Here is a 27,464-nt window from a genome sequence, read left to right as displayed (position 1 = left end):
TGCTGCAATGCATGCTGGGAGTTTTGTACTGGCACCCAGCATGCATTGTGGCATGATTTTTTTTTTTTATTAATAGTCACCATTGTTGAGATTCATGTGCTGATTCTTGATCTCTGTGCGTGTCTAAACAGTGCTGTAGCTCTAAAGGTTTTATAATTCAAATGTAATTAAATTATTTCGCAATAGTTTATCAACTTATTAACATGAAGGGTCATATTAGTAATAACCGATTAATTGACCCACATAGTTAGACACTAACTGAGAATAGAGAATCAGGTCACGACGATTACATCATCTTAAATAGTTATCAAAACCACTTCATTACAATTTATCTTGGCTTTTCTTGTCATAACAAATGTGCTTTACAAACACAGTTACATCAGCAGAGAAAAACTAACATTAAAGTGTCATTGGTCAAGAGCCCAACTAAAGCAACCACTGATCGCCAAAATGGTGAGGTCAAACAAACATTTTCAATACAATATAAACCTCTGTTGATTCTCAAAGAATTTTTGTAGAGATATGACAGAAATAAAGTCAAACTGGTTAGTAATGAGTGAAGCTGGCAATGCTGTTTGTGAAGTTGTTTAATGCTCCTCTGCTGTTTTATTTCGGTTAATTTCATCTAAGGCTGTGACTGGAAGTCAGTTGTAGTTTTGTTTCTTGTTCTTTCCTTCAGTGATTCTGCTTGTTAACAGCAGCTGTTCATCAGTGTCTGAATTCACTCATTTGTTTTCAATCACTCTGTCTAGTGGACTATAAAGTGAACTAATGTAGGAACTAGTAAATGAGGGTGTAGGGTGTGATTTCAGACACAGTCTCTGTGTGTCGAATCTGAGGCTACTTTCTCGAAAACAAAGGTTAGATCTATTACAGTTATTCACCGAATATTGTAAGGAAACTTACTGTTCATCATTTAACAGGTTTTTACTGTGGCATTTTTACAGTCTTTTACCGTTAAAATCACGATCATTTTTTTACTGTGTACACATCACAACTTTTTACAGAGTATGTAGGAATACGTTTGAATACTAGAGACATTTTCTATCTGCGTAAAAGCATGGAGAAAGACAGCAGCACACACAATGCGATTTAATATATAACTGAGATACGTTCTTCTCTACAACCCCCTCCACACTTGAAAAATATTTGGAGCAGCTGTTTCCTTCAGACCTTTGATTCAACTTGCTTCTGCAGCTGTCAGGGTTCAAGGGATGATATTTACCCTTATAGTAGCACAGGCACTTCATTGTTTCATCACATGTTCTTCTGCAATGCAAAAGAAACCCGATCGAGTGAAATGAATTGAAAAGTCCAGGTGCTTCAATAAGACAGCATCAAGCAGTAACACACAGCACATTTAGGCCACACTTTTCTTCCTGAAGAAGTCATAAACAGAGGAAGGTCCCCTCCTGCTAAAGTGAAGCACATATTGAGAGACTGTGTTCCCAGCCGTCCAATGGGTCGCTCTGTTTATTAATCCTGTGTTAGAATGCCACTTTCAAACAGCACAGAGCTCCCAGAGGTGCCCTGGCCTTGCTTTTTTTCTGACATGTGATAAACACAAGATGGCCGTCCCCACCCCAGTTGGTTTACATAAGACTGTTAAAACATCCCTCCGTCTCTTGCCCTCTACACCGGCAGCACGTACCCTTCCCAGCACAACTCCACCAGCCAGAAACAGCCTGCCCGCTCATTTGCCAGCAGACCGTACGCATTGCGTATTTGTGCTGCATAAATCATCCTTTCATCGCAGTTTCTCCTGGCGGCCATGTTTTTTTCCAGGTTTGTGGAGGTAGCATACCTCTGCCCTGTACTGTAGCAGCTCTGTAAACCATTGATGGATCCAGTCCAGCTGGCTGGGTGAGCAGCCCTCTCCTAGTCCTCTCCAGGCAGACTGACGGGCCCTAGCCTTCCCCTACCACCTCCGCTGACCAAAAACAGCCTATTTTTTATTCATCTCCTTGTTCACTCAGAGTCAGTGAAATTAAAACCTCTATGGAAGAGGAAATCAGGACATGTAGCAAATGAAAGTAGCAACACATGGCTTATGATGAAGACCACCCTTGTGAAAAAAGAAGTGCGCTTAAGTGTATTGAATGTGCACTTGTAGTGTACTTTTTTAATTCTTAAAAGTGTTTTTTAAAACTCCCTTTGCAGATAATATAACATAAATGAAATAAAAGTCTACTGAAGTACTTACGTTGGAAGTATACATTTGACTCATTTGTGTTGACTAACCTAAAGCAAATTATAATTTTAATTGTAGTGGGTTATTTGACGTTTATTTGAAATGTATTTAACTATAAATACATAAAATTAAGTATATTTTAGTTTACCATAAATTATTGGCAGTGCATTTGCAGTACACAATAGAAGCAATTATGAAAAGTTCTACTTGTATTAAAAAATATATTTTTTTGCATTTAATAAGAATTTAAATTTTTTAAATGTTTCACTTAATTGTTAGTAATATGTAAAAAGCATAAACTTACGTTGGAAGTATACATTTGACTCATTTGTGTTGACTAACCTAAAGCAAATTATAATTTTAATTGTAGTGGGTTATTTGACGTTTATTTGAAATGTATTTAACTATAAATACATAAAATTAAGTATATTTTAGTTTACCATAAATTATTGGCAGTGCATTTGCAGTACACAATAGAAGCAATTATGAAAAGTTCTACTTGTATTAAAAAATATATTTTTTTGCATTTAATAAGAATTTAAATTTTTTAAATGTTTCACTTAATTGTTAGTAATATGTAAAAAGCATAAAAAAAATATCCAAAATCATTACATATCCAAAAGCATATACACAATACAGTATATATTTTTTTATTTTTTAACATATAATTTCTGTAAAAAGTACTATATTTAAGCATCAGCATAAATATGTTAGTCATTTTTTGTGTACACTACCATTCACATGCTGAAAATTTAGCTTTGATCGCAGGAATAAATTACATTTTAAAATATATTTAAATATAAAGCAGTTATTTTAAATAGTGAAAAATATTTCACAATATTACTGCTTTTGCTGTATTTTGGATCAAATAAATGCAGGCTTGGTGAGCAGAAGAGACTTCTTTAAAAAACTTTAAAAACCTTACTGTTCAAATACTTCTGACTGGTAGTGTATTTAACTATTATTCGTTAGAAAATTTGTACCCAGAAGTTTTTCCCTTTAAAAAAAAAAACTCTCCACCCAGCTAAAATAGCTAAACACCAACTTAACCACACAAGACCAGGTTAAGCCAGCTAAAACTAGCAAAACTTGTTAGGCTGATTTAGGTAAGTTTTTTTGGCATATAATTTTGACAAAACTTTCCCCAAAAAGCTTCTAATTTGAAAAAAAAAATTATAATAATAATTTCATTATTTGCATCTTTATTTTTTATTTATGAAAACAAAATGCTACACTGAAAAAAATGCTACTAAATTTTTTTAAGGTAAGTGGTCACAAACAATTTATTTTAGCTACATTTAATTTAAAAAATATGTTGGAAGTTAGTCAAATAAATTTGTTTATTTAAATGTAGCTAAAATAAATTGTTTGTGACCACTTACCTTAAAAAAATTTAGCAAATTCAATGAATATTTTTTTTCAGTGTAATAAATAAACAAAATTACATTTAAAAAATATAAAAAAGCTTTCTTTTAAGGGTTGGTGTTTGGGTTAGTCTATAGTTTAATTATCATTAGCTTCACATAATAACACGTCTATAGCAGTCTATGGTATGTCCTCATTCAGATAGCTAAGCAACGTTTGTGTGTTTTCAGCCTGCAAACCGCTCCTTTCTATCTAGCCTTTGATGAGCCTATGATTCTCTAAATTGTTTCCCCTAAAATGTATATTGCCAGACGACTGTGTTTAGATTAACGGTATAGTGTGTTTATACGCCGAGTACATCTTCCACTGTAGAAAAAAGGGAAATCTTGCTCTGAATCAAGGGATTATAGAACAGACGCCTGCACTCTGACAGCTGGCCACTTTGAGTTTTACAAATGACAGACAAACTCCATCAGTGGAAACTTGCAGAAGTATGTCGACCAGAACTGGGGGGGGGGGGGGGGGGACTTTGCATGGGGTCAGAAGGAACACACTAAGAAAAAGCAGAAGGAAAGAGTGAAAGATAAGACGAAACTAACTTGTCAACTCACAAAACATACATAAACATGTCAAAAAGGGAGTTTACGAGTAAATTGTGTTTATACCACTAAACTGTGTGGCAATAAAACATCTTAAGCATCACATTCTGGTGCAGTTAGGGTGTGGATATCTGTCATGAAGTCCTGTGGAGAAAGCCTGGAGCTCTGTTTCCGTAACACAGTGTGATGTTCAGTAAGCTGGATGATCAGAGGGCTAAACCAAAGCTTTCCTCCCTTTTCCTGTCCCTTGTGACAGCAGTACACGGAAAGCTGGAGAGGGACTGAGCTCTTGGCACAAAGATTAAATGAGAAAGATTTAACTGCTAATTAATTGCAGGTCCAGCTCTCACACACACACACACACACACACACACACACACACACAAACACCTTAAAAATTCGATCACATGCAACTACACAAGCTTTTTTCTCTCAAACACACAAATCTCACACACAGAAACAGACATTCAAAAGCTCTTAGTGTAAATGTGACACATTTTAAAAGGAATTACAAATATTCTAAGCTGGTTTTCCTCATATTATGTCCCAGTTATGCCTTATATTTCTGACAACAGAGAGAATGGACATGGTGCTGTTTATTGATTCCTTTCAGCATTTGATCGCATAAAGAGACCTTTTTCCTGTCCAGTTCTTGACCATCCCAGGTTGAAAAAAGTACACTTCCATAATGTACTTAAAGTGCTCTATTTTAGCGCACTAATTTTGTACTTAATATACTAAAAATGATTCTTTAGTACTTCTTAAGATAAACTTAGGATCAACTAAGTGTACTTAACTGCTATCTTGGGACAAAAACATACACTAGTACACTCAAGTGTACTACAAGTGGTGACTAAATAAATGTTTTAATACAGAGATAGTACGTTATGAGGGCATTTTGGTTCATATTCACGGTGTCCCAAAATAGCACAGTTGAGTACACTTAGTTGATCTTAAGAAGTACTAAAACATAATTTTTACTATATTAAGTACAAAATTAGTGCGCGAAAAAATAGAGCACTTAAATAAAATTTTAACCTGGGATTACATTCAATTTGCATAGTATATTCTTTTAAAGTACATTATTTCCATATTAAGTACATTTTAAAAGTATGCTAAAGTGTACTTTTTTTTCACAAGGGTAATTCCACAGCAGGGACACAATAAAACATTTCCTATAAGACTCAACTTGTATACTGAGAAATAACTGGATAAACTGGAAAAATCTAGAACTAAATCTACTAACAGAGGCATTGTTTGAAATAAATTGGGGGTAATCTGCATAAATATGTTTGCGTAGATATTTAACTGTAATTTGTAAAAAACGGTCCCAGAAGTTGTGCCCATTTTGCACCGTGGACGTCATGTTTCTCTGGAGAGGCCGCATTAACCCCTTCCACATTTCACTGGGCCCCATTAGCCGAAATGAATAAGCCTCCTGTCATTTATGATTCAGAGCCTGCAGCCTGTCCCCAGGCAATGCTCAAGAGTCCAGCGTAACCTGCATTTCCTGTGGCTCTCACTCTCTTTCTGCCTGTCTCTGCCTCGCTTTCTCTCTCTTGTGACTATCTTCATTCATTCCTGCGGCAGACACCATCCCTTCATCTGCTGCCTGCACCTCTCCCAGTGCATGAGAACCACTGTCATAGGCAGACTTGCCTGGGGCTTTTTAAATATGTATGTGAATCATGATACTCTCTCTTGCCATTAGCTATGGAAATATAACGCAAACAAAGGACATTTATATGGAGCTGAATGCTGATGAATGCTGTGGCATCCTGCAGGTCCAGACCGACATAATCAGGGTATAAAATAGGGTTGTATTTCCTCTCTAATACAAGCACGCTATTCATTTAGACAAGAGCTAACATTTCTTCAAACATGGAAGTCTTGAGTAGTGGGTTAATATACAGGCACCACCCAGTGCAGATATATGACTATACTCCATCTGTGTATATGACTCTGTAAGCAGGAAAATCTCCACTGAAGACTTCCAGAGAGCCTTACCAACTGACACGGTAGCTAAATGACCACAGTGATATACACTTGGCCCAGGACGATGCGGCTCAAAGCCCTCACTGACCATCCTTAAGTGTTTTATTTGCCTTGCATGTGTATGCAGTGTTGAGTTATGTGCCACAGTCCTCAGTAAGTTAACGTTGGTGCCAGACTACGGGAAACCGAGGGCTTGACCAAATCAAAACAGACTCACCCGCAAATTTACGGACCTGCTACTGAAAGAGCTGAATGGCCGGGAAAGGATTTTCTGCTTGTGCCATTCAATTGTGCTTTTTCTTTTATTTCTCTTGGTTTGGGTCTTTTGATGTAATTAATATTATTTGAGGAAAAAGGGAGGAATACGAAAGACTAAAACTATGGCATAGGTCCAGAAAAGTGATATTATTTAGTACTAATATTTAGAAAAAAGTGCATGAAGAATGTGTACGATAAAAACATCTCTGGGACAGCAAATCCAGCATGGTGTAATGAGATTTCCTCGTGTACAGAACGTCCTAAATCATGAGGCTTTGATGGGATGAGCATCAATAGGTCCATGGAACAAACTGTAAAAGAAACTGCACATAATCTGGAAAACATGTTCTCCAAAATATAAGTGATTAAAACATAGCACCAATGGGAGGAAAAGTTCTTGGAAAACTAACAATGCATTTCCAGAATTTCCTGGAAACTTGCAGTTAGTTCCCAGCAGGGTCATGTCAGAGACGTTTCACTTTTAATCATGTAGTTTGTAGTTTGTGTCTCAAGGGTCGGGTGAATATTGGTGGGTGTGTCTGTCTGAGCGACTCCTTTGGGAAATCAGCCTCTCTGAAACCATCACTGATTATTAGTAAAAACATATCATTTAGTTTGCTTCACTGACCTAGTTGAAAGAAACAACATAATTATTTAGTAAGACGTGATTTCGCAAGGTTTTTGCTTCAAATGTCAAGTCATCATTATTTTTATAGTGCTTCATACAATAGAGATTGTTTCAAAGTAGTAAAAGTAGTACTAAACTGAAAAGTAACAGAATAAAAGATGCAAACTTCAAAACTGATGCAAATCCAAATTCTGCTGTAAAGCCGCTGTAGCAAGACAGTGAATAATCCTTATTCAGCTCAAGTCAGTTCAGTATTGGTTCAATTCCGTTCAATAACTGTGACGTTCATTATGAAACAAATGTGAGTTCAGTTTATCATAATATATTTGTATGTTTAGATATAGGTATGTTTATAAAGCATTTGTGGTTAAGAAGTATATAAATTTGTATTTTTGTTAGAAAATGTCTGATCGTTTCGCTATATAAGACCCTTATTCCTCAGCTGGGATCGTGTAGAGCCCTTTGAAGCTGCACAGAAACTGCAATTTGGACCTTCGACCCATTGGCTCCCATTGAAGTCCACTATATGGAGAAAAATCCTGGAATGTTTTCCTCAAAAAACTTAATTTCTTTTCAACTAAAGGAAGACATGAACCTCTTGGATGACATGGGGGTGAGTAAATTATCAGGATTTTTTTAAATTCTGGAAGTAAACTAATCCTTTAACACACTAAAACAAAAAACACAAGCTTTATTATATACACTGTATTGTTATGCTCACCTCAGACGTCACTCGTCAAAATGTGGAGACATGCAGAGCTCTAACTGGGCCTATAAAACACAGAAAGAACAATAAATATTGACACGCAAAAAGCAGTGGATTGATTTTTTTGTCAGGATGATTAAAGGTCAAATTCAATTAGCCCCCAAAATAAGTATGATCCACAGGTTAATAAAGACACTACTCAAAGCACAGGCAAATAGAATTGGAAAGTTTAGAGTTTCAATAAAGTTCACATCATGTCAAAGTATTTTCAGCAAAATACAACAGATGATGTAGTTTATTCCACCGCATGCCACCCATATTCCCTTCATTACCACCCTCTACTTTCTCTCTTCAATAGATGAAGTGTAAAATGAGGAGCTGAGCAGTGCAAGAGCTAATAAGGTCCAGTGGGAAACCACAAACATTAATGAAGCCTACTAAAAACTCATATGAACTTCTCCAACTGGTCTAATCATCTCTACTAAATCATTTCTTTTTGACATCTCTCAATCCACCCATACCAACATATCATACCATCTCTTAGAATATTTTCCTATTGCTAATATAGACTGTTTCACATAGTCTGCCTTAATGTTGTTCCTACTTTTATTGGTCCTACTAAGGTACGTTAAAAAACCAAAAGTATGTACATAATAAAACACTCTTGCAGAGTAGCATTACATTTTCAACCGTAATCTGTTCTCAAATTCAAACAGGAACAAGAATCGTGAATTATAAAATCATGCTGTATTTTATCACTTAAACAACATCAGAACAACTTACTGGATGAATTTTTCAACCCTAGCAACTATAATCTAATAAACCAGAGAAGTATACTCTTAAGAAACTGTCAGTCAAAGCTTTAAGTTGCATGTCTCTCGAAAGATGAAGTGAGTGTATATGCTCAGCGATCAAACATGGGCTGCTGTAGAGCTACGGTGAGCACCAGAATAAGCGTGCCATAGCGCTCATTTCTGAGGCAGCAGCTTTGGGCTCTGTGTGATTGATGTTGAGGTCCACAGAGCAGATCATCTCCCTCAACCCTCACATTTACATACCGAGTAACCAGACATACAGCTATAAAGCTCAGATCTATTTTTAAAACACACTCCAGCAGAGAGAAGAAGATTTTTTATTTATGATTAAGAATAAGTTATTTAATAAGCCAATCGCTCTGGCTATCGCTGGTCTCTGACAGTTAGTAATTCATTGGTTTATAATTGTAACAAGTTGTGAATATTCCCCATTTTTGGCACCACTGAAACTGTGTTTGGTTTATCAATTATTTATTTTCCTCTTTAAATCTGGACCTTAATAAATTTCAGAGAATTTTCCAGACAGATTGCATGTAGTTTTTTTTCCCTTAATCTCATCCTTAAATGGACACACTCTTCATGTGCATTTAATTCTCTGCATTCTTTGCCCTTAAGTAGCCCAAATTGTTTAGCTGATGCTCCGCACCTGCAATGCGTGAGAATAATTCAAATGAAAATTATCTAAATATTTACCTGCTTTCTAGCAGGGCTGAAAAGTAGGTGTGAGGCCTGTCATTAGGTGTGCGCACTTTTCAGTAGATTAACATTAAAATAGTAAATGTTACCTTTTCAAAACATCTTTAAAATAATACTGCAACAAAAATATGCAGATATTAAGAAAATAGATTTGGAAAATGTTATGTACTCACCGGATTGTTTTTTTTTGTTTAGATTTTCCCACATGGATTTGCCACTTATTTAGTTATGTGACTGCCAAACTTTGAAATATAAATTAATATACACATATTTTAATGTTTAATGGCGACAATATTCATTATCACCATTTGAAAGTTTTTTTTTTTTTGAACACAAGCTGTATTTGAATCGAGAAACCCCAGTATTAGTCACGTGCATGCCCAGTGAATTACTACACTTTCAGAAACCAGCCTATGGATTTTTTTTCTCCGCACTATACAGAAGGAAAGTTTCTGATAGCTGAAACCCTCCGCAATTACATCCAATGACCAATCAAAAGCAAGACGCAAAGGAAAACAAACCCTGTGATTGGTCTAAACCCCTACTGGTTTCAAGGCGCCCCGCATAGAGGGGCAGTGAATCTGAATGAGGGGTGTGTAGAAACCGACGGCACATTATTGTATGTGCGCCTCACTTGCGCTCAAACCTTCAGTCAGTGAGAAGCGCGTCTGCCGAGCGCTCACGAAAGCGACACAAAGCGAGGAAAGCGCACTCTGCTCAAGATATCCGACTCAAGTTTTCCAGCAGCGACACGACTCTCTGAAATGCAGCTCTAAAGTCATTGGATACACAGACTTGATTTGGAGAGCCAGGCGGAAAACTTTAAATAACAGTCGGAAGATTCTCTAACAAACCTCGAAGAAGGGAAAAAAACGATGCGCTCGTGGATTTAGTTTGGATGTATTTTCGGACTTGGTGACTTCTTGTCAGGGTTTTCTTCCCAGATCCACTCATTTGCCTAACATGCTTGCTTTTAGACCACGAGTGTCGTGACAGGAGCTCAAGCGAGGAGTTTTTGATCGTTTAAACGCAAACGAACTGGTCACACAAACTTTTTCTCGGAGCAGCCTCAGCCTCGTTTCTTTCGCACCGAATCACCCAAATAACAGCTCTCCTCAAAATGCAACACTGTTGCGGGATTACTCGATACTTTCTTCTGTTCCTCGCCCTGGCCCTGCAGTCGTCCAGCGGCCAGTATCACGGAGAAAAGGGCATCTCCATTCCCGAGCACGGTTTCTGCCAGCCCATATCGATACCTCTCTGCACGGACATCGCCTACAATCAGACCATCATGCCCAACCTTTTGGGTCACACCAATCAGGAGGACGCCGGGCTGGAGGTGCACCAGTTCTACCCCCTAGTGAAAGTGCAGTGCTCCATGGACCTCAAGTTCTTCCTCTGCTCCATGTACGCGCCGGTTTGCACGGTGCTGGAGCAAGCCATCCCGCCGTGTCGCACCCTGTGCGAGCGCGCGAGACAAGGCTGCGAGGCCCTCATGAACAAGTTCGGCTTCCAGTGGCCCGAGCGCCTGCGCTGCGAGAACTTCCCGGTGCACGGCGCGGGGGAGATCTGCGTGGGTCAGAACACCTCGGACGCGGGAAGCCCGACCTCAAACCCGACGCCCTACGTCCCAGAACTGATCACATTACAGCCGAACGTGGTCAGACCCAGCCAGCAGTTCACATGTCCGCTGCAGCTCAAAGTGCCCACTTATCTCAAGTACCACTTCATGGGCGAAAAAGACTGCGGGGCGCCGTGTGAGCCCACTAGACCCAGCGGGCTGATGTATTTTAGAGAGGAAGAGGTCAAATTTGGCCGGCTCTGGGTTGGAATTTGGTCTATTTTGTGCTGCGTTAGTACACTGTTCACCGTTCTCACGTACTTAGTGGACATGAGGCGGTTTCGTTACCCGGAGAGGCCCATCATCTTCCTCTCTGGGTGTTACTTCATGGTGGCTGTTGCGTACGCAGCTGGCTTTTTCCTTGAAGACAAAGTCGTTTGCATTGACAAGTTCAACGATGATGGTTATAAGACCGTCGCGCAGGGCACGAAAAAAGAGGGCTGCACCATCCTCTTCATGATCCTCTATTTCTTCGGCATGGCAAGTTCAATCTGGTGGGTCATTCTGTCCCTCACGTGGTTCCTCTCTGCGGGAATGAAGTGGGGTCATGAAGCCATTGAGGCCAACTCTCAGTATTTCCACCTGGCCGCTTGGGCTGTCCCAGCGGTTAAGACCATCACCATCCTCGCCATGGGCCAAGTGGATGGTGACATTCTCACCGGGGTGTGCTACGTTGGCATCTACAACGTGGACTCTCTGCGTGGCTTCGTCTTGGCGCCCCTCTTCGTCTACCTCTTCATCGGCACCTCGTTCCTCCTGGCCGGCTTCGTGTCGCTTTTCCGCATCAGAACCATCATGAAGCACGACGGCACCAAGACGGAGAAGCTGGAGAAGCTGATGGTGCGCATCGGCGTGTTCAGCGTGCTCTACACGGTTCCCGCTACCATCGTGATCGCGTGCTACTTCTACGAGCAGGCTTTCCGCGAGCAGTGGGAGAAGACCTGGCACATGCAAACGTGTAAGCGGTTCGCCGTCCCTTGCCCAGTCAACAACTTCGCCCCCATGTCTCCAGACTTCACCGTATTCATGATAAAGTATCTGATGACCATGATCGTGGGAATCACCTCTGGATTTTGGATATGGTCTGGGAAAACGCTGCAGTCTTGGCGCAGGTTTTATAAAAGGCTCAGCAATAGCAACCAAGGCGAGACGACGGTATGAATAAAGAGCGAGTCGAGCTGATAGTTTCGGTCAAGCTTTGATCATGCAACTTTTCTCTGCGCTAAATGTCTCGAGCGGAGAACTGTTACGCGACTTGTTGAGTGAGTTTTGTGGACACTACTAGACGTTTCCACAGTGGAGACGGACCATCATGGACAGTGTTATCAGCCTGAGTCTGTTTAACCATCGGGTTTTCTCATATATTTGTATGTGAAAAAGACTATGTTTCTGTGCAACACGATATCATTTGCAGATGTGATCTCTGTAGACAGTACTGAATGATTTGCGCAACGCTCACGGTTCTGTACCTGACGATATTGGACGTAATTTGCCTTATACACACGTACCATCCCTTGTTTTAACTGGGGACTTGTATGACTTTCGCAGCCCTCCGTCGACAATCACGCATACATTGGCACACATGGACCGTCAAGTACGCATTAGGATTGGGATACTTATATGCATGTGTACAGCTGTGAATTTATGCAAGTTCCCTTTAAACGATGTAACGTGTAAATAATCACCTTTTCTGAAAGAATATATGTATTTATGAAAATAATCTTGCTGGTTTTTACTTGATTTTTTAAATTTGGTAAGAGACCTTTGTATCTGTACAGTTTCGCTGAATAAAATGATTAGATTTTTAACCGACTCATTTTACTTTACAGATGGCATTACACAGTTCTTGTTTGCAACCGATTATTTTTTAATATCTTGAAAACAAAGACATAAAGATGTGTAGGCCTACACCACACGCTGATCTGTTAAACATTTCGTTTTTTTTAAGAAAACCATATCAGAACGTGCTCAATGACTTAACTGAAATAGTCAAAATTATTTGTAATGTTATTATAAACAAGACAAAGTCAGCCTCAGAAAATGAGACCAAATACAATTGTGCGTTCAGGTGTGTGCTGTGGTGATATTTATTGTATTTATAGTGTTTATTAGGGAAACTCCTGCAGGTATGCTGAGATGAAGCGTAAGGCCGGGGCTTTGGCGCCACCTACAGGTGACTGTTATGTTGAGAACACTAGATTACAAGCGGAGTTGACTTGAATGAACTGTAAAACCAAGTTTCAAGATTGAAAGATACGTTTAATTTTATTTTTAAGCAGATGTTTAGTTCATAATCACATGTTGTAGGCTACATAATTTATCTCCTGTACAACTGGAGAGCTTTCATATATTTAAAAGCATTGCTTTGTAACAACCTTAAAAGTACATTATAAATGTGCATGCTGCAAAGCAATCAACAAAATATTATATTGCATTACATTATTATATTATATTGTGAACAGAATGCATATTTTATTTCATGAATCATATTCTGTAACAATAATTATGTCGCAAACTTGAATGTCTACAGAACAAACTGTGAATAAGATGTATAATAAAGAACAACAGCAGATCAGTACAGACGATGATATAAAATGCATGGCATATTGCATTATGCCAAAAGTGACTGAAATAAAGTGTAAACGGGATACTCATTACTGAGGTAGTATCCTTAAGTTATTTTCATTTTTACAGAAATTGTTATTGCATTAATACTAATAATACTCACTATCATAATACATTTTGAGAGCAGAAAATAAACCATTTTCATTTAATATAATCATGAATTTTTAATTATTTCAATTTGGGCAAAAAATGACTTAAAGGGATAGTTCACCCAAAAATGAAAATTCTGTCATTAATTACTCACCCTCATGTCGTTCGTCCAAACTTGTAAGACCTTCGTTCATCTTCGGAACACAAATTAAGATATTTTTGATGAAATGTGAGAGCTCTCAGACTCTGCATAGACAGCAACGCAGCTGTAATGTTCCCAGGTCCAGAAATGTAGTAAGGACCTCGGTAAAACAGTCCATGTGATATCAGTGGCTCAACTTCAGTTTTGCAAAGCTACGAGAATACTTTTTGAGCACAAAGAAAACAACAATAACAATTTTTTCAACAATTCTTCTCCCCCGAGTTACGTCTTCCGCCGTTTTAGAGAGTATCCCAATGCATACGCATGCTTTCCCCTAAGTGTAAACAACGCTGATTACGCAGATTACGTACATGCACGCGCTTTCTTTGAAGATGAACGAAGGTCTTACGAGTTTGGAACGACATGATGCTGAGTAATTAATGACAGAATTTTCATTTTTGGGTGAACTAACCCTTTAAGGATCACATTGGATGGCGTTTTTTTTTTAAATCATCATTACAATACTCTACACAGGCTAGGTTGAGAAAAAGCAAGAGCTAAGCTCAGGGGGTGTAGGCAGGTTACCGTTAAGTATCCTAACATTTTGTCCTCATCAGCCTATTAAGCCCTGCAGGTGGCCAGACTAGGGTTCTGTTCAACGTCAAAAAGTATGATCTCACAGAGCAATAAACTGATTCACCAGGTAACACAATGCACATGGAGATGTGGTTGAAGAGGCTAGTGTTGTGGTTCAGGCTGAATAAGTCTTCCCTCTACAGTAAACTGTGAAGCTCAGTTTAAACTTCCAACCTCTTGGAGACTGGAGTATAGTAAAGCACAGGAGCTGGTCAAAAGAAACCTACAAATGTACTGTTTTACTAAAACATATTCATTAGCCAGACATAATAACACCTGCTGTCAAACATCACTCCATGTATCTTTCTTTGTATTTTTTTTTCTTGTGGCTAAACTGTCACGGTATCCTCTCACATTATTTAAGGACATCCTGCAGGTCTTTAGTTGTAAGCTTGAACAATTTCTCCTGCCTATTTGATTGATGGAGGGGGTTTTATGTGAAGGAAGGAAAAGTCTATTTCTTGTGGCACAATCAATAACACTAATTAGGGATGTGCTATCCTGGGCATATGACAGGACGTGTCCTGCAGGAGACCCAGTTCTGGTTATTCACAAAAGCTGTGAGCTGTCATCTTCCTTTTGTTTGTATATTAGGACGGGTTTAGCTAAGTTGCTGGCCTGACCAGGAGGGGGTAACTGCTTGGTTGCAACCAAGGCAACAAGAAATCAGTTCTGAGCTGTGGAGAGCCTGGCAACTGCAAAGCTCAGTAAACACAGACATTCGTAACATGGGCCGAAATGATTCAGTAGTATGTAAAAGCAGCGGGCGGGGATGCTGAATGAACACACGAATGCATTCTGAATTAAAGAGAAATGGTCGCTGAGGAGAGGGGAGCTCGGCCACAAACTGAAGTACGAGAACAAAAGCAGAAAAAAAATTGCTGACTGAATTGCACACAGTCAATGGAAAAATGATCTCTTCTTAACTAGGACTACTTCAACTGGAAATCCCAGCCTCCACTGCTGCGTCTTACCAGCAGCAACCGTTTTTTTGGAGGCCAGGAGCCAGTTCCTCCTAAGACCTACAGTACGAGGAGAGGGCCTCTTATTCTGTATTCAGAGGATCTCGCACTGGCATACCAGACTGGCCAGGTTAACAGGAAGAGAAAGCCTCCAACCGGCCCAAAACAGGAAGTTGAGAAGCAGCTGCACACACTGCAAGGCCTGACTGGAGCTATTTTTGGCTTTTGGAAAAAAGAAGGTAAATCTGAGAAGTAGAAGAATAAATAAAGGTTCTATACTAATTCTACACTATTACCCTTGCAAAGGGAAGTACATTTAGCATATTTTTAATATTTATTACGGGCAGAATACACTTAAAAACAACATACTTAGGCCTATGTGTAAACTGAATTGAATGTTTTCATGTTAGCTGCAATTAAATGAAAATGTATTATAGTTTGAAATTTATATTAAATGCAATTAGCTGAACTCTAAAGTGCTTTTATCGACCAACTTAAATAGGATTCAAGTACATCTTTATGTTATAATTATACATTTCGGTTACACTTTATGTACTTACTATATGTTTAGGGTTAGGATTAGGGTTTGGTTTATGGTTACTTGCATGTAACTATGCATAATTAATTGTTATTATAATAGTAATTCCATGTAACATATGTAACAAGGACATCTTAAAATAAAGCTACCTATTGTCTTTGAAATATGGTTAAATAAGCAAACCTGTGTCCTGAATTTAAATATATTTGTAATTACACATTTGTAGTTAAGCTGCAATTCAGTACATTTAAAATAATTTAAATGTAACATTGCATAACACGCTAGAGTTAAAATTATAATCAAGTACTTTACATTTACACATTTTAATCAACGCAGATTAAGTGTATTTATAAAAAGTCATAAATTAAAATGTTCTTTAAATTAAAATGCTCTTAGTAAAATAGGCCATTTTCACTTTTTTAAAGTGTGCTTTAGTGTGCTAAAAACTACAAATGATGAAAAGTTTCTTATATATAATTAAGTGGCCTTTCATTTGATCTGAAAGTACAGTTGTTGTTGTTTTAAAACAAGTATTTAGTGAGTGTTCCACAAAATAATGTTGTTACTGTCGTTGTTTATGCAGAGGTCATGAAATTCTCGAAACATCACTCATAATTTAATTACTTGACTTAATAGTCAAGTTTAAAAAACGCTGTATACTGAAAAGACCGCTGAACAGAACAGTCATCTGATTAATGTATCAGTTAACGTACATGTACATGACCGAGTACTGCATGAAACGATTCCTTATCTGTCAAATTTCTTCAGTTAAGAGGCCCAGATCTACTACAAATGAACCATTGTGCAGATCTGCCTGAAGTTTCCTCCTGATTGCCACAGAGCAGGAGAGGTGGGACGTAAACTTGAGGGACAGGCCAGTCCACAGTAAATCTTCCAGAATTTTACTGCCCAGAAAAGTTGAAACTCAGGTTCAGGTCAGGGTGACAGACTTGGCGGCGGTATTAGTTTACCGGCTCTGATTGCCGTACCTCTGCTCAACTGGCCGGAGTGGTAACCCCATCCTAAAGGCAAGTAGGTGAAATGTGGTATGTTCATTTTACATTTCACTCCGTAACCTTTCACTGAGCACTTCAGCTGCACCTGGGCCTGGCAGATAACGCTGCCGTCAGTACGCAGCATACACACACACACACACATATGCGGTCAGTCCTCAAGATGTCTTCAATTTCCACACATTCCAGGTCAATCAAACTGGTGATTTACCCATAATGTGCCGTTTGACCTCCGTGAGATGTGAGCTACAAATCTTAATAAAGGTGTCCTGAGGGATTTTACATAAGCACACAGTCCATAATCTATCCAATTCCCGTCCACCACAATCTGCTAATGCTCCACAGCCCTTGACTGTTCCCTCATTATATGCACATTAATCCATCCTCTCTCCGCACCCCCGAAAATCCCCTGACTGAAAATCAACAGTCGATGCGGAAAGAGATCAAAAAGATCATCGAATCAGGTGTGCATCTTGAACGAGAAAAGTAAACTCTACGGTGGCTTCGTTTTCACAATGTCCAGCTTCTATCATCCAAACATAAACCCGCATGAACCATCAGAAGAGAAACTGCCCGAATACTCTGTGATCAGCAAGAAAAGAGCAACTTCAATGACACCGAAAAATTACTGCAGTATGTGACCGAAATGGCACCCTTTTACGGGGAATGATCCAGGTGATGAGAGCTGAATGCAGTAATCAGTGTGTTTACCTCATAGACATGAGGGTTTGGACAGGGACTTGGAGGGGTTCCAGAGAGAAGGGTCTTTGGTTGTGGGTGGTCTGTGTGAAGTCTCGATCTGTCACGTTCAACTACGGCAGAGTGTAAACAACACAGGTGTGCTCCGGGGACTCAAAAATGGCTGCCATAGTCATCCTCAACAAGGCCAGCTGAATTCAGACAAATAATGCTTAGACATAATATCAGTATTATTGATAGAAAAACTAAATTGTGATATTTGTTTTTGTTATATAATAATAAAACGTAACTTTGAAAAACCCAAACTAAAATAATTCCAAAACTAACTAAACTAAAATCAAAATGAACAAAAAATGATTTTAGTTTTGCTTAAAACCTTTATAACCCACCTGCTTTCAACATTATTAAAAAGCACCACTTTGGCAGCCTTAAAATGCCATTCAAAACCTAAAATAAAAACTAAATTGAAAAGTCAAACAGAAATTTTTTTTAATACACAATTTTTCCATAACACACAAAAACAATATTAAATTTTAAATTATAATATTTAATCATTTAAACATTTTATAATTTAGAAACAAATACTGATCAAATAAAGACAAATGCTGTTTGTAAGTTAAACGTTTTATGGGAATAAATAATAGCTACACTGTAAGAAAAAATCTCTATAAAAAAGATTATAGGATAATGTCCTGGCAGAAAAGTTTCTTTCAACCCTAAAACACAACACAATGAAGTGCATAATTTAAAATACGGCTAAAAAACTTGGAAAATTCCTTCACATTAACAAAGTAGCCTATACTGTGCTGTATTTTTAAGGATATGTATTGTAGTTTTTCTTTCTTTTACAAACTGATTTCAAAGCATTGATGTCTAGCACCTGGTTTCTCTTTATTATTGTTAAATGCTCAACCCAGGAGATCAAAACATCTCAGTTCTCTTATATTCTTTTGAATCTATTGCAAGGTATTGCATCCAAAAGAATTCCAGTGTGACTTCCAGCTCGGCATTCACGTTTTCGTTTTCCACTGACGTTTACTACAAAGAGAAGGCCACGTGCAGAGAAATCCATCATGCTAATACAGACAAATGACCTTGAAAGTAAGTGAACATTGCATTTGAGTGGTTTCAAAAGAGATAGTTGGAGATAGTGGAACATGTTTGGAGAGGACTGAAAAATCAAACACATGTGCTCTTTATATATATATGATTCTTGGTTTCCTTTAGTCAACGGTTGGATCTCTTGCCGGTGTAACGCACCCCTTATTGCCAGATACTAAACATGCTATACAGAACATCAACACTCATCACAAACCTGGAGAGAAGAACTATAATTCAAGCCAGGTTAAAGGTGAGACTCTCTAAACAATCCAGTCAATGTTTTATATATTTTAAAGGTATCTAGAATAAAGGGCAAAATGCTTTAACATGATCTTTCATGTTAAATTTAAAGTCATTAAGGGAAATAAAAAAACATTAAAAAAAAACTTTCATAATTTACTCACCCTCAAGTTGTTTCTAACCTGTATGACTTTCTTGTTCTGTAGAACATCAAAAAAATAAATAAAGAAGGCCCTGGCTGCTCAGTTCAATATAATAAATGGAAGAAAATAAGTTAATTGGAACAACATTATTTGCAATAATATTTCACAACATTACTGTTTTTACTGTATTTTTGATCAAAGAAATGCAGCCTGGTGAACAGCTTTTCTTTCAAAAACCTTACAGACCCCAAACCATTAAACAATAATGTACATTATATATCTAGCATAAAATGATATATCCCATAGTTTTTCAGGAGAAAAAACTAATCAGATCATATATCAGCTATGTTTCCTCTGTTCCCCTCGGCCCAACCGGGTAGACCTGGGTCCTCTACCACCCATAACGGATGGTTCGGTACATGTACAAATCCAGGAGAAAACTCAAGCGGCACCAGGTAGAGTTCATGAAACACAAATGACACTAACGATCAGATAAACGCTTACTATTCAAAAGCAGTTCTTGATTAGATCAACAACATCCTGTGCAGCACAGCAATGTCAGCGAACGCAATGAACAAACTCAAAATATGTTACTGTGTTTGTGCCAGTGTTTAGTTCAAATCCATTCAGAGGGTGAATGTTTACATCTTTAAGAAACGCATATCAGATACCTGCCTCTGAATGCACTCTATTCATGTCGGGACTGAAAGCATTAAGTTAGGAAAATCCTTCCCTGCATTGCCAAGAGGAAGTAAAAACTGATTCCTAAAATGTAAACCATTACAACCGCAAGCAGCTTCTTCAGCTTCTGCTCGCTCTGAAATATAACTGGACACAGAATAATGCTTGTTCTTTAACTTAATGTCTATAATGATCTTGATTCCAGATGAACAAATGGTCTTTAAGACCAAACAACAGAAAGAGCAACTGAAGGAGAAGCTGAAAGAGAGAAAAAGACCTGTAGACCAAGAGTCTCAGGATAGCAGTTGACACGTACAGAGCTCACATGAGTCCGATCCCTGAGACAGAACCTGCACATCGGACTGAAGATCAAACAGAGGTGAAACAAAAAAAATCACCTCTACAGTATGTTCATCTGGCTCTTTTCCAACACTGACCTGAAATTTCCTCTATTTAATTGGCACTGTGCTTTTGGCATCATAAGACCAGACACTTGGAAAGGTCTGCTCATAAGTAAACATCTAACCTTTAACAGCATCTGATTTCATTTTCTTGGTTAATCTGTGTCGCTGATGAAATATGCTGCTGTTTATGTGAACAATTTGGCTTTTGAACCTTTACAATGAAAATGTAGAGCAGAAATGCTAAGAAGAAGGAGACTATTTAGTCCATGTGTTCTTCCAAACTACGTGACCATAAGTTCAAAACTCAGCTAAAGAGCTTTTCATTATTTTGCTCTGACATATACCAGATACAAGTGATCGACCATCCCAAGGATCTAAACGGCTGTGGAAAGCGCAGCCAGATGGAGAGTGGAGGTGGTGTTGGAGAGATGTGCACGCTGAGGTCAGTGTATGTGGATTCGTCTTTGGAATACAGCCCACTCTCACGGGTCAACTATTACGGTGGACACATGGAGGGATCCCGCCAGAGTAAGACAAGATCTGAATCAGTATTTAGTGACCATTTAAAGTCTATAAAATACAGATACAAGCATGAAGTCATAAATTAGATGTTCTGCAAACTGTGTTTGCTTTGGTGAGACACTGTGGAGGTGAAACTCACATGAGGAGAGTGAATACAGAAACAGATCCCAGCTTCACCGTCTTTCACTTACCGCCCACTTTAACAATGGTAAGAATTCAGTTTGTGGTAATTAAAGTCCAATAAACGTATGAAGACACATTTATCTCAAACATAACCCTAAACCAATGTACTTCTTATAAACAAACCTAAAAAACTTTATGTTGTTTTCCGCTTTTCTACATGTTAACTTCTGTGATGATAATGTCTTGACAAAACTTGTCAAACATTGTCAAAATAATACTGAAATATGTATTGTAAGAACACCTGGAAGAATAATAACACCATTTATCTCAAACATAACCCTAAACCAATGTACTTCTTATAAACAAACCTAAAAAACTTTGTTGTTTTCCGCTTTTCTACATGTTAACTTCTGTGATGATAATGTCTTGACAAAACTTGTCAAACATTGTCAAAATAATACTGAAATATGTATTGTAAGAACACCTGGGGCTCTTATTCATGTGCAAACCTCAAAATGACTCTTTAATATAAATAAATCTACAAAAATGTCTTTTTGTTCTCTCTGTTCTCTACTTTTCTGCATTTTAACATCCGCTCTAGCTTCTGTACTACTCTTCCACAATGTGATTCTGTGGAAATGGTTGACTCTTGCATGATAATCACTTGTCATGTTCCTCATTTGTAAATCAGTAAAGGATTAAATGTTAATATTGTGAAATACTGTTAAAAAAATTATTAGAACTCTTTTTTTATTTTAATATAATTTATTCCTGTGATGCAAAACTGAATTTTCAGCATCATTGCTCCAGACTTCAGTGTCACATGATCCTTCAGAAATCATTTTAATATGCTGATTTGATGCTCAAGAAACATTTCTTATAGAATATAAGTTATAGAACATGAATATAAAGTTAAAAAGAGCAGCATTTATTTTAATCATAAATGTTACTTTTAATCAATTTAATGCATCTTTGCTGAATTAAGGTATTAATAGTTTTAAATAATTAATTATTTAAATATTTAATCATACCCATTAAATCTTATTAACCCTAAAAACATGAAAGATACAGTGTAAATGTTCTGAAACGACAAAAATAACCTTGTCTCTTGTAAATTCACCATATCTTGCACGTAATTCTTTTGGAATTGTCTTGAAGAATCAAACAGAAATAAAAGAGAAAAAAAGCAGCTGTGAGAATTTACCAAAAAGGGAACTACACGTACATCTCCCTGACATCAAAGAGGGAACTGCACATGAAAACCCCTCAGAGAGACGCATGCACAGCAAAGTGCTGCTGCTTTTCCCTGCACAAACAGACACCCATCAGCCAGATGGTGTGTAACATCTCACTGCACACTATTATCAATAAATACAGCATAATGGGTTAGTTCATTATGTCGCATTTTACTAACCATTCATTCTTTACTGTGCCTCAGATGACCTCCACAGGACACCTGTTGAGGAGACGGAGCCACCTGGTGATTTGGAGCATGCAGAGGGGCAAGACCAAAGAAAACAGGACCCTCACTCTGACAGCAAGTGCAGGATTATAGAGATGGCTCTTGGAAATGTCATGTGGTCTGATGATCTAGAAAAAGGAGGTAATGATAGATTTATGTATTATTCAGGTTTAACACAGTACAGCTGCTGATTCACATATGACTCACAACATACTTGCTGAAGGAAATATGACGAGTCATGATGCATGAGCTTTACAAAAACAATCCATCACAGAAAAGATTATTTTTTGTGATATGGTCTTTTTGATTATCCACCTTTATTCCCAGTGCAGTACAACTGAAGCATTAACCAACAAATTCAAAACTGGTGCTAGAATTCAATGCAAACTCAAAAAGTTGTCAAACATTTTCAGAAGACAAAACAGATCTAATATTGTTGAAATACATATTGTAAGAACACCTGGGGCTCTTATTCAAGTGCAGAACTCAAAATGACTCACCCTGAAAGTCAACGGAATTGCGGTATTGAAAACTGGTGAAGTGATGAAAAAATGCAAGAACACTGCCAAAACTCTGACTTGTACATGTAAAAGCATTACCAATGAGTCAGCAATCAAGTGATCCCGCTAGAAATTTATTATAAAATTCAACAATACAATAATTAAAAACAATACAGTTTAAATGTACTTTCAGAGTAACTTCAATTTAAACATTACATTTAAAAACTAACTTCAATATTGAGGAGTTTTGAATATATTTTTCAAATGTAATTTAGTGTCACTTGATCTTTCAGAAATCATTCTAATATGCTGATTTGGTTAAATGTATTTTCCTTGAGTGACTGCTTAATTATTTATTGACCCTTCATTGGCCATCGCACAATCCAACCAAATAATGTTTAAGTAAAATTTATGATTATTTATTTGGGTAACATTTAACAATAAGGTTCAATTGATTAACAATAGTTAATGCACTAGGTATCACGAACCAACAATGAACAATATTTTTAAGTTTATTTAAAGGTTAAGGTTAATTTATGAAAAAATACTATCATACTATTATGTTAAATAATTCATGTTCATTCCTAATTACTAATGTTCATTTATACAACTTAAAAAATGTTAAAAGTGTATTATTATTGTATTTTGAAATGAATGCTGCAAAAGTAATTAGATTAATAAAAAATTCTGTAAAATTATTGTGATACCTAATGCATTGACTAATATTAATATATTAAACCTAAATTTTGTCATGTTTTGTTTGTGTTTTTCAGTTTAGAGACTCTTATTTTGATATTATTCTTATTCCTTCGTGTTTTTAAGTTTGTTTATCAATATGGTTACTGATTATGTTTGTCATCTGTGTCTTATTTAGTTGCTCATTATCTCATCCTTGTGTATTTATAGCCTTTTGTTTCCTGATGATTTGCATTGTTTCTGTGTTTCTCCTTTGCTCCCATTTAATAGTGTGCTTTCTGATTGGCCTAATAAAAATACCTCTTGCAAATAGATCCTCGCTTAAACTCTATTTGCCTGAACCTTACTGTGACAAATTTAAAGTCCTACCAATTTCTCATTTTCATTATTTTTTTCCCCTTATTTTTAACCATCTCATTTTTCATGTTGCTGACCGCCTTTCCTCTTCTCATTAGTTCACACATACTATCCTCAAACAAGGCTTAAATAAGCTGTAGGCTCCAGGGCTGCAGCGGCTCATACAGTGAGGTGGTAGAGCGCAGCCCCCCTCTGAGGGCCGAGCACCTCTTCATGTGTGGCTCGGCTTGTGCTTGGCTGCAGCTAAATGAAGTCTTTAGTCAGGCAGAGCAGTGGGGAGTGAGGACAGTGGTGGTGGGAGATCTCAGGGGCCGATATGGTAAATAACACATAGGCTAAGGTTCAGTTTTTCATTAGTGCTCAGGGACCCAGGCAAAACAAGCCTCTATGAGAAAGCTGCACTGCTGTAGATTCGACTTGAGCATTTCTGAAGTCATTCTTGTTCAGTTTGAGATTGTTTAACTATTGCTACTGAAGAACTGAAGTGAAGAAGTTAATTATTTACCTTTAATTCCCTCAGATCAACATCCCCCTCTTGGTCCATTGCCCCCCCCTGGTGGGCCGGAGGGGTCCAGGTAAACAGAGCTCCATGGCTGTGTACAGACAGAACCTACACGACCCTGCAGGTAAATCAGAAGCACAAACAGGAAACACTAGAGCTTGCATCCCTCTGGAGCTCAGAGGTAACAGCATGCTTCATAAAGATCCACTTAAAGGTGGGGTAAGCGATTTCTGGTAGCCAATGTTGACATTTGAAATCACCAAAACAAACACACCCCTACCCCAAAAGGGTCTCGCCCCTATTTTGATAGCTCTGCCCCACACATGCGTACGCAACCAGGGCAACGATTAGTTCTGTGAAACAAAGCAAAACCAATGTTACACCGTGTCTACACCGGACGCGAGTGGCGGGGCGTGATAAAAAACTATTATAATTAGTGATGCTGTCTACACCATATACATATGGTCTACATATGGTCGTCGTGCCGCGCCGCATCCAGTGTACTAGACAGACTTTAGCTGTTGCGGCGCAGACACGGTGTTACTCACCTATCGAGAAGAAACAAAGCAACCTCGGCGTCCGATCACAGGCCTTCCACTCCTTGAGTTCTCTCCAGCGCTGGAAAGCTGATCCGATATTTACACGGGTGGGCCCGAATCAGTTTTCTACAGCGTTTTTGAAAAATCACTTACCCCACCTTTAAAGGGCACCTATTATCTTTTTTACAAGATGTAATATACTGTAAGTCTCAGGTGTCCCCAGAATGTGTCTGGGAAGTTTCAGCTCAAAATACCTCACAGATCATTTATTATATAATTTTGAAAATGCCTAAAGTGGAAGCAGAAACATGCTGTTTTCATGCATGTCTCTTTAAATGCAAAGGAGCTGCTGCTCCCTACCCCCATTTCCAGAACAGGGTTGTGCCTTTACAGCTTGTACCTCAGATATTCTGCTAAAAAACATCTGTTTGGTTTTCATTATCATGTCTATCGCATTAAAAACATGCGTTTTAAAGCCATATCAGTTTAAACTTCTTATATACGGTTTTCTGAGCGCGCACAGAAAGCAGCTGTCACACAGCATGTGAGTACTAAACTAAGTTCTCTTTCATGTCATGAAATGTGTTGCGTGCACACACTGCCAACAAACATTTATGTTTAAACAATAAGTAAAAGTGATAGCATAATAGGTGCCCTTTAAGATTGATGTCAAGTGTCAACGTTTCTGGGTACAAACATTCAATCAGATGCTAAAAGCAAACAACAAACTGTGCCAATATACACTCACAGTGTGCTGTAATACTACAAAAAAATCATGATCCTAACCTTTATCTCCATAATAAAATCTCAGATGGTCAGACAGTGATTCAGCTTTAAAAATATTGGTGCATGGGGCGCCATGACCCTGGAGACTGTAGTTTAAATTATGAATTTTTAAAAGCTTAGCTTAAATGTGGGATACTGTATGAATGAATAGTGCTCATAAACAGCTACTGAAATATTTTTAATTGAAACAGAATCAGTATTCCTTACGTCACAACTTAAGCGGATTGAAGACATTCCAAAACAAGTATTAAAAAAAGCTCCATGCTAACTGTTAGCTGGAGACAAGCAGGTCATGGGTTAAACCTTGATGTTTGCATGAGTCCTGCAACAGATGGCATGACCCACACACCATCAAGTCACTGAGTCTATCTGGGATTACATGAAGAGACAGAAGCAACTGAGACAGACTAAATGTTTAGAAGCCATTGGACAATTGGATAAATCTCCATGCAAAACTACTGTACTGTAAAAAAAAATAATAATAATGTTTTATTTGTATATAAATAAATATATTGATATTGTAGGTATAGTTGTATAGTTACTTTTTACCATAATATACATCTTTTAAATCTATACAATTTTTGTGTAATGTTAAAATCTAACAATGCAAAATAATTTGTATTTATGTAATTATTTCTATAATTATATAATGTTACAATATATAATATTTAATTAATTACATTAATAGTATAGAAATATTTGTGTAGTTATATTTTACCATTATATATCGATACAACTATTGTCTATACAACTAAAATATAATATAATATCATTGTAAAACTATACAAAAACAGTTCATTAACTGACACTTCATAATATTGACTATAAAAATAATGTTTGACAACACATTTTTGTGAAATGAGTGTGCCTGTGCCATCTATGCAACTTAGGTCAATGTTTCTAATGCAATGACATTCATATGTTTTTACATGTAACTTACGTGTCTAATTACATCTTGAAGCCACTGTAAGTAGAGCACTGTCTTCTTTTTCCTCTTTTAGGTTTGTTAAGTCTCACTGTTTGAATCTCTGTGTTTATCAGAATGGCAGGGAGGCAAAGCAGTGGGCACCCTAATAATGGGTCCTGACGGTGAAATCATACGCTTGTCTCTCTGGGATCCCGCAGTTGACACTGAGGACCACCCAATAATGGGTGATGTCACACAAGGTCACGGTAATCGAGGCTTTACTTGGTTTTATATTGTGCTCAACCAAATAAACACAGAACACAGAAATGTCTATACTGGCTTTTGCTCGCAGGGCTCTTAAGGAAAAGAAGAAAAGAAAACATTCAAACGTTCACAAGACGTTATTCTCAACGACGTGTGTTATTAGAGTTATTATGCTGTAAACGTAACTTGTTGTCAGGGGAGTCTGTATTAGTGTATTTCAAGGACAGATGAGGTGATGGGTGATTCAGGTCAAATAAAGGGAAACACAGCAGACAAAACAAAAATAGAGAGCACAGGAGGTCTGTAAAAGACAGAGAAGATGTTAACATGAAGAATGTACCTCTTTGTTTCCAGTTCTTAAGGTTGTGACTTCTGAGGGAGATTTGAAACAGCCTTGGACGATCCTCATACAGGACAACGAAACAGATGAAGGTTAGCATTTCCTATCCAAAGTACAAGAAGAATTTAATACGGAGTGTGCAGATTTATCATTAAACATGGTTCATATACAAGTCTTATTTAAATGTTTCTGTTCTCATGTCAGATATGTATGCATGTATGTACGTACCAAGAGCTTCTTAAAAAAACACAACAAATTCCTTGTGTGTTTATGCACACTTGGCGAATAAAGCTAATTCTGATATCATATATATATATA

The 27,464-nt window shown here is 37.7% G+C and overlaps 2 protein-coding genes across 2 annotated transcripts in view; both read left to right on the top strand.

The window, feature by feature from the left end:
• Positions 1-9,912: 9,912 nt before the first annotated feature.
• Positions 9,913-12,653, top strand: fzd7a (frizzled class receptor 7a). The gene has a single exon (XM_016287270.1). It carries the CDS (start codon positions 10,374-10,376, stop codon positions 12,033-12,035), a length of 1,662 nt encoding a protein of 553 aa, XP_016142756.1. The 5' UTR covers positions 9,913-10,373; the 3' UTR covers positions 12,036-12,653.
• A 2,527-nt stretch (positions 12,654-15,180) lies between these two features.
• The window catches only part of LOC107596545 (uncharacterized), a 30,700-nt gene continuing 18,416 nt past the window's right edge, over positions 15,181-27,464 (top strand). Inside the window, 13 exon segments of the mRNA XM_016287300.1 lie at positions 15,181-15,219; positions 15,298-15,572; positions 18,812-18,930; positions 19,378-19,518; positions 19,950-20,026; positions 20,028-20,123; positions 20,457-20,676; positions 21,962-22,129; positions 22,232-22,396; positions 24,329-24,354; positions 24,356-24,491; positions 26,677-26,808; positions 27,161-27,238. Of these exon segments, the coding sequence (XP_016142786.1) occupies positions 15,181-15,219; positions 15,298-15,572; positions 18,812-18,930; positions 19,378-19,518; positions 19,950-20,026; positions 20,028-20,123; positions 20,457-20,676; positions 21,962-22,129; positions 22,232-22,396; positions 24,329-24,354; positions 24,356-24,491; positions 26,677-26,808; positions 27,161-27,238 (1,672 nt within the window).

Source organism: Sinocyclocheilus grahami, unplaced genomic scaffold (assembly GCF_001515645.1).
Source record: "Sinocyclocheilus grahami isolate Dianchi unplaced genomic scaffold, SAMN03320097.WGS_v1.1 scaffold220.1, whole genome shotgun sequence".
Classification (NCBI taxonomy): domain Eukaryota; kingdom Metazoa; phylum Chordata; class Actinopteri; order Cypriniformes; family Cyprinidae; genus Sinocyclocheilus; species Sinocyclocheilus grahami.
Note: the sequence above shows the minus strand (reverse complement) of the source record. Positions and strands in the feature narration are given on the sequence as shown.